Source organism: Chroicocephalus ridibundus, chromosome 14, assembly GCF_963924245.1.
Source record: "Chroicocephalus ridibundus chromosome 14, bChrRid1.1, whole genome shotgun sequence".
NCBI classification, from domain to species: Eukaryota; Metazoa; Chordata; class Aves; order Charadriiformes; family Laridae; genus Chroicocephalus; species Chroicocephalus ridibundus.
In genome coordinates this window covers 13,278,676-13,290,382 of record NC_086297.1, presented here as the reverse complement: position 1 = coordinate 13,290,382, position 11,707 = coordinate 13,278,676, and the positions used below count along the sequence as shown (strand labels likewise).

General features: G+C 55.1%; 2 protein-coding genes across 2 annotated transcripts; both read left to right on the top strand.

The window, feature by feature from the left end:
- Positions 1 to 487: 487 nt before the first annotated feature.
- Positions 488 to 1,255, top strand: LOC134523516 (RING finger protein 222-like). The gene has a single exon (XM_063352483.1). It carries the CDS (start codon positions 488 to 490, stop codon positions 1,151 to 1,153), a length of 666 nt encoding a protein of 221 aa, XP_063208553.1. The 3' UTR covers positions 1,154 to 1,255.
- A 3,267-nt stretch (positions 1,256 to 4,522) lies between these two features.
- Positions 4,523 to 11,143, top strand: LOC134523477 (tektin-3-like; the record flags this gene model as incomplete). The annotated part of the gene is made up of 7 exons (XM_063352432.1): positions 4,523 to 5,101; positions 5,660 to 5,743; positions 6,394 to 6,464; positions 6,735 to 6,878; positions 7,753 to 7,975; positions 9,196 to 9,350; positions 10,942 to 11,143. Coding segments are annotated over exons 1-7 (1,458 nt in total), but the record flags the coding sequence as incomplete, so codon positions are not given.
- Positions 11,144 to 11,707: the final 564 nt, after the last annotated feature.

Sequence of the window (11,707 nt, the reverse complement as noted above, 5' to 3'; positions counted from 1 at the left end):
CTGCTCCCGCTGGCCCCTCTGTGTCCCCTGGGATGGGAGCATCTCCCTTTCCATGGCAGGTTTCTTTGTGGGATGGGAGTTCCCACCTCCCGTGCACCTGGAGCTGGCAGCAGTGCACGGAGGCACTCGTGACACAAGCTGAACCTGCTTTATCTGTACCACGTGCTGAGCAGGTCCATCCAGGGGCTCGTGCATGTGATTTTGCAGCCGGGGATTGTTGCCCGCGCTGGCTCTGGAGTTGGGGTCCTCCCGTCTTGCCCCAAGGGCCACACTGAGAGGCGTAATGCTCCTGAAAATGCCCTGTCTTGTTGAGAGGATGCCTAGTAGCTGTCAACTGCATCTGTTAGGGGCAAGAGGGCAAAAGCAAGAGAGCAGGGAGGAGGAGGAGGAGAGATGAAGAGATGGATCATGCTTATCATTTCAACCTTATTAACCCATCGTGCCTCTTCCTCGTAGCTGGGGAGCGCCTGTGGCCGACAGAGCAGGGATGTCTGAGGCCTCGTCCAGCAAGGAGGGACCCCCGGCCGAGTGCCCCGTGTGCTACGAGAAGTTCCACCCGCTGGAGGCCATGCACCGCCAGCTCAGCTGCGGGCACACCTTCTGCCACGACTGCCTGGTGAAGTGCTTGCTCTCCGCCAAGCTTGACGGCCAGGTCCAGAGCAGCATCATCTGCCCCATCTGCCGCTACGTGACTTTCCTCAGCAAGAAGAAGGCTCTATGGCCGCCCAAGGCAGGCACCAACCTCCGGGCCCTGGAGATGCCTCTGTCACCTTCCTCCTTGTCCCATCTGACCAAATTGGAGGCCAGCAACACCTTGGTGGTGCCCAGCCATTTTGTGATGCTGGTGCAGAGCTTCGACCGGTGCTGCAGCACGGGGAACAGCCCCATGGACTCGCAGGGGGTCCCAGGAGAGCTGGCGCGGGAAGCCCACATCTTTGTCATCAGTGACCATGGGATGCCACTGGTGGATATGGACTGCAGCTCCCTGGGGAGGAGAAGCAGAACAGAAACACGAAGCTCGGTGTCATCCAGCTCGGCCGTGGGGGTGAAATGCTGCCAGTCGCCCATCGCCCTCGCCGTCCAGCTCATCTTGACGGTGGCCATGCTGGCGGCTGTGCTCCCTCGGCTGCTGCTGGTGAAGAGGGACTCGTAGCAGGGATGGGATCAGCTCAGATGCTGGAGGTGTCACTGATGCTGGGACAGAGCTAGGGCTGGGACCTCTCTCAAAAGATCCCATGAGAAAGTCCAGAAGCAGCTCCAGGTGAAGCTCTCTCTCATCTGGCCAGGGACTGAACGGACTTTCAGACCTTTCCGCAGATCTCCGGGTGCTCACAGTGTCGTCGCTGGCATTTTCTGCCTCTTTTGGTTAAAATGTGGCTTGTCAAACCCTGCTAGTGGGTTCTCCTAGTGTCTTAGCAGAGAGCATGGCTTCTCCTCCCGCACCCTGTTGAGGAGAAATAACTGGACTCCAGACGATCCAATGTGAATCAACAGAAGCCGTTTATTAAGCACCGATCATCATCTTTTATACCCTGTGTTGTAGCCATACACGCGACTCGCTTATTTCTGATCAGCGAGTTACACTGTCCACGCGCTGTGCATGCAGTTCGTTCACACATCAGATTGGTTACAAGAATTCGCATAGTAAATTGCTTAGTCATTAGCACAACATGTTTTCTACCTTCTCAGTTCCCGTTTTTCCCATGTACTAATTCCATCTTCTACCGCCTGTTTTGCTCTTAATCTAATCTCTCAGAGTAGGGAGGCTGGCTCACATGGCCATTTTCTCTCAGATACATTCCTACAATACCCCCTTTTTCTTCTTGAGCCAGCCAGACCTTATGCATGGCATTTTCTATCATGTCAGTCACTTTGCGGAGAACACACGAGGCTGCCATAATCAATAATAATATAACCAACAATAGCATGAGCCCTTGCTTTAGTAAATCTGATAACCATCCCGTTATACCCCATGAGCTTAACCAATCATCGAAACTGTTTTTGACCACTTTTAATTTGGACATGTTATCCTTCAGCTCCCGTAACTGCTTATGAATGGATGATGAGTGGTCGGAAAGGTTCATACAACACATACCTTCAAAACCTTCACATCCATGACCCTGAGCTAACAGCAAAAAATCAACAGCCGCTCGATTTTGCAACGTAGCATGCCGAATGCTATCAACATCAGTCAGCAAGCTAGATTTCAGTTGCCCATTGACGGTGCTGGGGGTTGTCCAGGCAAGGGATCAAGTTGCCCAGCAAAGGCACTAGGATGCACGCAGTCTGCACTGACTTGCCCAGGGGTGGCACTGGGTTGCCCACTGAGGGCCGTGAGTTCATAGGATCATAGAACGTCTCAAGTCGAGAAAGACCCATGAGGATCATCGAGTCCATCTCCCTGCTCCTTGCAGGACTACGGAAAACCAAATGATATGACTAAGCCGCTCAACAGTTGCCCAAAAGCTGCACCTGGTTGCCCAGGGGCTGCAAAACCTGCCCATGGAGGGCAGTAGGTTGTCCAGGGCAGGATCTAGGATGCCATGTGAGGGTATTTTCTTGCCCAGGGCTGGCCCCGGCTTGCCCATCCACAGCAATGCGTTGCCCAGCGGCTGCATCGGGTTGCCAGAGCGGCTGCAGGGAGTTGCCCGCGTAGAACCCGGTTACTGAGCACCCTGCGCCAGCGGCAACGCTGCCCTGGTTCTGTGACACAGAGGGCACTGGGGATGCTGCAGTGTCTGGCAGTGCTGCCACCCAACCTGACAGCACAGCACTGAGTAGCAGCCCCCCCCGCACACCCCCAAGCCTCTGCAGGGTGAGTATGTCCCTGAACTGGGAGGGAAAAAAACAGGTCATTCTCCTAATCCCCCTCCATGTCTCTTCTGTCCTCTAAATGTACCCGGATGAGGTGGTCGGGGGCTCCTGTCGTGTGTCCGTGTTCAGGGGTGGCACAAAGTGTCGCCCTGGGATGGCTTATCCCAAGGGGGATGCAGGGGCATTTATTTCAGCTGGAAATGCAGGGAAAAGTAGCCCTGGGCCGTTCCCAAGGGGTTTTCCCTCCCTTTCCTAAACGTGTGTCTGTCAGTGTCTGAAAGGGCAGAGTTTATTTGTGGGGGTGGGAGCCAGGGAAGCTGCCTCCCACCCTCCCAAGGCCGTTTCTCAGGTATAAAGCGGCACGGAGCTAGGGAAAGCGCCGTCATTTATCCCTAGCCGGGAGAAAAGGGCTGAAGGGAGCGGTTTGTGGGAAGCGGCACACACGGTGGTTTCTGTTGGACCTGAGCGCAGACATTTCGTCCTCGGTTCTGCCAAACTGCCTCGGAGGGTCGTGTTTGCGAAAGCTTCTTTTTCTGCTAAATTTGAGGGTGTGAGTTTCCCGCTGCCTGTCCCACAGCCACTCCCATCAGGGACCTTGCTGTAGCACACCCATGTCCTCATCTTCCCCTGGGGCTCCGAGCCAGGCTGGGAGCAGTGGGGACGGGACGGTGTTAGGGGAAGGACACGTCAGGCTGGCTACAACAGCCGTATTGAGGGACTTATTCCTGCCCCTGGGTGACACTTGTAACCTCACAAGAGCTTCGTACCGAGCACCACGTACCCCTCCGGAGTGTTTGTCCTCAGATGAGGTGTGTTTGGTGGCCCCCTGCCTTATCTTGCTGATAACCATCGATTGACAGCCTCAAGCTGGAGAGGACAATATGCAATTCTTGGTAGCAAAATCTTCATGTGTGGCCATTCCTCCTAGGGCTACTGCAAGGCTGGTGTTTCCCAAGCGCTCTGAAAAGACTGCGGGCCATCTCCTTCCCACGCACACTGATCTTACACCAGGTGAGCCATCGACACCTTTCCTCCTTTGCAAGGCAAGAGGCGGCCCCTCTTTTGAGGCTGAAATAGGGGTGTGGGGGGGTCAAATTTGGATATAGTCCTGCAAAGCTCAGCTCACCTGCAGGCTCCTCACTCCAGCATTTAAGGCAAGGGAAGATAGAGGGGGTGAGGATGGAGTCCCTCACCCACCCACAAATGGCGCTGGGCCGGTAGCAGATGTGTGTCCAAAAGGGACGCAGCTCTCGGGGCTGGGAATGGAACTTTTACAGAGAAAATGACCTCTGGAGTATCAGAAGATCAGCAGCTACGCCAGCCAAAAGAAACAAAGGAACAGCAGAGAAGGAGCAACTCCAGTTTGACTGGATTGACAGATTTAAGGAAAAGGAAGGCTCGGTATCTGTCATTCTCCTTACGGCCGTGATTTGTTTTTCTCCGCATTCCAAGACCTGATGCTAGATACTAACAACCAAGTCAAACGCTTTTATATACAAATGTTTGGGATGCTGTCAGAAGGGATTTGTTTTCAAGGGGTTTAGGCCTGTTTAGGCGCTGTGAGGGCGCTCTGTGCGTCGCTGTTTGTGTTTGCAGTTGCGGGTGTTGCTGTAAGAAGTAAGGCAAGTGCAGGAGGTTGCTGAGGTTGTCCTCTCTCTCCTCCTCTGTGCAGGACACGGACGGGACACACGAATAGCAGCGGTGGAGCATGGAGTCTGTCGGCTCTCCCTTACCAGCAAAGTTCGCCCATCCCAGAGCCATACCCACCAGGTTTCTCCCTGCCATCCACACCATGGCGTCAAGCTATAAGAACCGATTTCCTTACCGCCCCTTGCCTCAGAGCTACAGCCTCCCCTGGATGCCCAGCACCTACTACAAAACAGCTGCCAGCAAACCAACTTTGGCTGCCTTTTCCAAGAGTTCCCAGGGGATAACCGCCGGTGAGAAGCTTCCTTCTGTTTCCACCAGAACGACCGTCTTCACCCGCTACACCCCTGAAGACTGGTACAAGTCCAACGTGACCAATTACAGGGAGTCGAAGACCTCCCAGAAGAACGCGGAGCGCCTGAGAGCCGATACCTCCCGCATCATTGACCACAAATACCAGCAGACCAAGAAAACGCAAGTAGAAAGCACCAAAAACCTGGGAGTGCGCGCCAATGACATCGCCTTTTGGAAATCGGAGCTCTGCCACGAGCTAGATGAGGTGATCGGGGAGACCAACGTGCTCACAGAGGTGAAGACCAGGCTGGAGAGAGCCTTGGCCGAGGCGGACGCCCCTCTCCAGGTAAGCACCCGTCCTGGCGCGCTGCAAGCTGTAGCCTACTGCTGAAACATCTGCAGCCCTTCAAACGTCTCATTAAGTTTCACTGCAGCTCCGAAACGTCTAGAAAGTTGTTATTAAGAGGCCATTAGTTAAGTTAGTAGTAACCAAACCCCCCTTGCCATCTGCTGGATCCCCTATCAGCACAGGCTGAGCACGTCAGAGCTGCGTTTGCTTAACTCAATATTTTTAGACGCGGTACATCCAGAGTCCTGATTTGGGAGACAAAAGCCCGTGTCTTACCACGAGGCTCTGGCGAGGTGGGCGTCAAGGCTGACACAGGTCCCCCGTTTCAGCTGTGGCTGCACCAGGGACACGTCTGCTCCCTCATGATGGTTTAATGCTGATGTTGCAGCTCGCCTGCTCCTTGTCAGCTAAACCAGCTGTCCCGGGGCACTTTTTTCCCCCTCTTGTCATCGCCGTGCCCACCTAGAATTTCTTTTCTCACATTACTGGAGATGGGGACAGTCCCCATAGAGAGCCCTCCCCCTGCAGCCAGCGGTGATGGCGTGTCCCCAACAGGTCGCTCAGGAGTGCTTACTTCACCGGGAGAAGAGGATGGGCATCGACCTGGTCCACGACAACGTGGAGGAACAGCTCTTAACAGTAAGTTGGGCAACTCAGATCATGCGTTGAAGCTATTTTTACCGGATTTCAAAGTTATGGGATTTGGAGCACTGATCACCTGCCTCCAGCAGCCGGAGCTTCACAAAGGCAATGGGTTTGTGCTGAAGTCAAGTGAGCTGAGAGCAACACGCGTCCTCCGGTGGAGCTGAATGTGTCTCAGAAATTCAGCCTGGGCATTTACACCGAAGTCAAGTCCATCTCCTCTTGTCCCGTACGGATGGGATTCCTCCTGGGGAGGAAAACATTTTGGGAGCAAAAAGGGCAGGTGCTGATCTGGGGATGGAGGTGTGTAGTGGTCCAGGGAACCGCTCTTCCTGTCCACACCAGGATGTGTCCCTGTCCCTGCAGTGGGACTAACCACCGCTTGACACTGAGGTCAAGGTGAAAAAATCCTTATTGACCCACCCTGAAAGGGAACGCAAAGGCCGTGGCTGCAGCCACAGCACCCTTCTGTCCCCTCCAGGGCGCTGGGCGCAGGCTCAGCTGCGAGTTTTCCTGCCTGTTTGCTTTGGGCAGGAAGACAAGCAGGCAAGTTCTTGCTGTGTGCAGGGCTGGAGAGGTCCAAGGGGAGGAGTGTGACCAGGACGAGTGAGTATGGACGCTGATGGGGTCCTTTTGCCTTTGCCCAGGAAGTCGATGTCATTGGGTCGTGCCGGGAGAAGATGCAGCAGGTCCTGGACAAGGCCAAAGCCCAGATCACGTAAGGAGGAGCTCCTTCTCTCATGTCGTAGGGCTGATGTGCATTTGTGGTCACAGCAGAACCCCAGCAGATGTGAACCCCCAGAAGAACCCCGTCTATCCCCACACCCCGCAGGCGTAAAGCCCATGGAGGCTCCATGGCATGCGGGCGGTGATGCTCGTGGGAGGACAGAGCTGCGCGGGGGGCCGGGAGCTGCTGTGGGGAGTGGAACGGGGAGGAAGCCATTCCACCCGTACGTCCCCACCGATGGCTGCTGTTTGCATGTTGAAGGTCCAACCGGGCGGCCCAGCACAACCTGGAGAAGGATCTGGCCAACAAGCAGGTGGCCCACCGGATCGACGACAGGTGCCACCACCTGATGAACACCTCCCAGGGCATGAGTTACTACCGAGGGGTGGAGCAGGTCGATGCCACGTGAGTGCACGCTGGCGGTCCCCAGCAGCAAGCTGTCCCCGGGATACGCGGTGCCTCTCCCTGGCAGGGAGCTGCTTGTCCCCAACCCAGATCCATCCCGCCTGGAGACACCTCCCTCAGAGCGGTCATTTCTCTCCGCTCCCCGGAAAGGGAGCACAACCCTCTGCTGACAGTTGGATGCCAAACATCCAGAGGGTGAAAGCCAGTCCCACCTCATTAAACATTCTACCAGGGGTTGAGAGATCAGCCTGCCAATTAATTCAGCGGAGCACCTCTGCTGAAACAGCTCACTAAGTTAATGCATATTTTCAAAGATGTGTCTTAGATGATGCTAGGCGATATTTATACTTTTCAAGGACTCTTGTCAGCTTCCCATAGAAGTGAGGAGGAGCATAGGCAGAACAAGGGAAAGGCCAACGGAATATTCCGTACCATAGATGCCATGCTCAGGATATAAATGGGGGTTGGTGCGGGGTGGGAATATGCGGTCGGGGCTCGGGAAGGTGCCAGTTCACTGGGTGGTGAGAGTGACTTCTGTCATTATTATTATTTTTATTATTATTATTATCATTATTATTATTATTATTATTATTATTGTTCGTTTCTGTTATTGTTCTATTAAACTGTCCTTATCTCCACCCACGAGTTTTTCCCTTTCCCTTTCCCCTCCTTTTCTCCCTCTTCTCCCTTCTGGGGGGAAGGGGGAGAACTGCACCAGCGCATGCGTGGTCCTGGCTGCTGGCTGGGGTTAAACTATGACATACAGTCCAATTAAAAGTGTAGATTTAAGCTATAGTGAATCCACGCTGCTCCCTGGCAGGGTCCATGCCTGCCCACATCCAGCTTACCGGGGGCCTCTCCTTTTCCCCGCCAGGATCTCGGTGCCGCAGTCCTGGGCCAAGTTCACCAACGACAACATCCTCCGCTCCCAGAGCGAGCGGGTGGCCTCCGCCAAGCTGCGGGATGACATCGAGAACCTGCTGGCGGTGACAACCAGCCAGATGTGGCGGCAGTTCAACGCCGTGAACGTCGCCTTCACCAACCGCATCGCCGAGACGGCCGAAGCCAAGAGAAAGATTCAGACCCACCTGGCCAAGGTAGCCTGAACCCCTCCCTTTTGGTGTGACACTGTCACTTCCCGGTGACACCTCCAAAGCGCGACCCTCCACGCAGACCTGGCCCCAGCAGAGGAACGGTCACCACAAGAACCTGGTTATAGCATCATTTAGAATCATAGAGTCATAGGATGTGTTGGGTTGGAAGGGACCTCTCAAGGCCACCTAGTCCAACCCCCTGCAGTCAGCAGGGACATCTTCAACTGGATCAGGTTGCTCAGAGCCTCATCCAGCCTGGCCTTGAATGTCTCCCGGGATGGGGCCTCCAACCCCTCTCTGGGCAACCTGGGCCAGTGTCTCACCACCCTCAGTGCAAAGAACTTCTGCCTAATGTCTCATCTAAACCCGCCCTGCTCTAGTTGAAACCATTGCCCCTCGTCCTCTCGCTACATGCCCTTGCAAACAGCCCCTGCCCAGCTTTCTTGGGGACTTTCTTCTTGGAGCAGGATGAGTTGGCAGTGTAATTTCATCCCAAGGGATACTGCCCGTTGCTCATCCCAGCTGACAGCCTGCTAGCACAGGGATTTCCAGCAGAAAATGCCAGCGCTACTTGCATCAGCGCTAGTTACTTCAGAGGCGCTGGCTGCCCTGCAGAAGGGCTTTACTGGGACTCTGCTGGGGTGTCTGCTGTGGGGTTTGCAGCTTTGCTGCTCCTCCAAGGACGTGTTTTCGGTCTCAGCACTCTGTGGTTGCTGCACAGGTATCGGTGTGTTTGCTCCGCCAAGCAGATGAAGTGGAGATCAGCGATGGGCAGCAGGCTCGCACCACTGGCTCTCATGGAAAGCTTCCTGAAAAGTGCTCGGCACACATTAACCGAGCAGAAACTGGGCTTGCAGCATCGCGGGCTGGTGCCACATCCTTCAGCGAGCAGCATCCACCAAAAACCTGCCCTCTGTTAGTTGCTAGTGATGGACGATCAGTTCCTGCAAGCAGTAATTTTGGGGAGCGGGTAATTCAGTAGATCCATCACTGCTCCAAAACCTCCTCTGATGTGACAGCAAGAGCAAAGAGAGGCTTTTCCCCGCAGAGAAATGGCTGCTGGATCTGTGCCTCCATCTATGGCAGAGTGAGAGCAGTCTGAGCCCGGGGTCTGCTAATTGAACTTGGTTTTTTTCTGCAGATGGATGGCAGAAAAGGGAAATCCCGTTGCCGCTGGAGAATATATTTTTTAAATTTATGCATGTGTTTCTTTCTTACGCCAGACACTGCAGGAAATATTCCAGACGGAGAGGAATATAGAAGCCATCCAAAAGGCCATTAGGGACCAGGGGCCTCCATTAAAGGTGGCTCAGACCCGGCTGGACGAGCGCACTCGGAGGCCAAACATGGAGCTGTGCCGGGACACTGCCCAGCTGCGGTAAGGCAGGAGCGCGGGGCCGGCGGGGACCTCGAGGGCTCACGGGTGGTAGCACTCGGGAGCATCACTGGATGACAAAATTAATCATGGGGGGTTGCTTTTTTTTCCTAAAGAGTCCTTCCAGAAGTGCACCGACATAATCAAAAGCAATGAGCGGGTATCCCAGCCTTTGGGTGCTGGGAGAGCTCTGCGCCCACAACGGAGGCTGTACCCCATGGCCGGGGGCGGCCTGATGCCACCCCATGAGGGGCTGGATTTTTCCTACTTGCGTCAACCCCGTCTTCTCTCCTGCCTGCTTCCCGGTGGCTGGATGGGCTCAGGTTTGAAGGACAAGCCCTTTACTCTCCAACAGGCTCATGCTGAGAGCTCTTAGGTCCTTCCTTTGGGGTAACCGCAAGGGTGCAGCTGCTGTGCAAGGTGCTGTGTCCAGTGCTGGGCTCCCCGGTTCCAGAAGGACAGGGAACTGCTGGAGAGGGGACAGCAAAGGGCTACCAAGAGGATGAGGGGACTGGAACACCTCTCTTGTGAAGAAAGGCTGAGGGATTTGGGTCCCTTCAGGCTGGAAAATGACGCCTGAGGGGGGACCTTCTGAACGCTTATCAATACTGAAAGGGGGGGTGTCAGGAGGATGGGGCCAGGCTCTTTTCAGTGGTGCCCGGGGACAGGACAAGGGGTAACGGGCACAAACTTGAGCATAGGGAGTTCCACCTAAACACGAGGAGGAACTTCTTTGCTGTGAGGGTGGCAGAGCCCTGGCCCAGGCTGCCCCGAGAGGTGGGGGAGTCTCCGTCTCTGGAGACATCCCAAACCCGCCTGGAGGCGTTCCTGTGCCACCTGCTCTGGGTGACCCTGCTCTGGCAGGGGGTTGGACTGGGTGATCTCCAGAGGTCCCTGCCAACCCCCGCCAGCCTGGGATTCTGTGCACCACTCGGAGAAGCAGTGAGGGCTGTCCTCACCTCCCCTGGGGACACTGGAAATCCTGTCAAGGACAGAGGGAGCTCTTTGGCATTGCACCCCGAGGGGCTGTGGAGGATCAGGCACCCTGAACTTCACACCTCCTCCTGGCAGCCCGCTGGGTGAGGCTCCCTGGGAAGCCTTTTCAAAGCAATTTAAACCCAGCCCCAGAGCCGGTTCAGCATCTCTCACGCCATCCTTTGTTCCATCCTCCACTTGTTTCACCTTCGCTTTTAGCCTCTCCCAGCTGTCCTCTTTCGCTGCGTGTGCACCCGTGGGTGTGGGGAGGACCCTTGCCCGGGGAAATCCAGGAGGGGGAGCCAAGAAAGCCACAAAACCAAACAGGAACGGGAAACCACAGCTGCTCGTCCCTCTGCTTGGTGGCACCACCTGCTCTGGCAGACGCGGCTGCGCGTTGCCGAAGCCTTCGAGCAGACGTTCACCGTGCCTCCCCGCCGAGACCCCGAGGAGCTCTGCCCTCAGCTTCCCCATGGATCTGACACAAACAGAGGGGGTCCGAGTGAGTCTGAGCGCACTGAAGGGGGAAAACCCATGCCCCAGGGGCCCATGAGCAACGCCATGCTAGAAACCACCCACGTGACAGGACTTCTAATGAGGGCTCCTTGCTGTTTTCCAGCCTTGTCAACGAGGTCCATGACATCCATGAGACGGTGCAGGCTCTTCAGCAGCAGCTGAGAGACAGCCAGGACACCTTGCAAATGCTGGTTCGCACCAAAGCCATCCTGCAGCACGACCTGGCCGTCAAAGCCAACTCCCTGTTCATCGACCAGGAGAAGTGCATGGCGATGCGCAAGACCTTTCCCAGCACCGCGCGGCTGCTGGGTCCCATCTAGGCTGGGCTCAGCCCACCCCACGGCATCCGTTGCCAGAGTTATCAGTTTTCCCTATATGTTATAAATAGTACATGTTTAACCTTCTACTTCCTGATGGAAGCCTGGCTACAAATTAAATTATCACTTTGCATGTCACATGGTCTAGCAGGAGTATTTTTTTTTTCCCTTTGGTTTTTCTCTTTCCACTGCTCTTTCACGGCGTGCCAGAAAGTAACTGAAAATATCCTGGATGCAACTAAGAGCAAATCCACCCACGGGGATTCATTCCTACCCATTCGGTCTGTGATTTTAGGAGAAAAATTGTCTCAACCTCCTCCTTTGGAGTCTGATGTGGAAAAAGCACAGGGTGAAGCCATGTCTCGAATCACCTCCTTGTCCTCCATGGGCCTTAGCGTGGCTTTTAGGAGGATCTGCCCCATGACCTTCCCAGCCACAGAGGTGACGCCGACAGGTCGGTACCCTCCTTTCCACCCTTTTTACAAATGGGTGCAATGTTTCCCTTTTTCCAGTCCCCGGGGACTTCACCTGATGCCATGACTTTTCAAATAC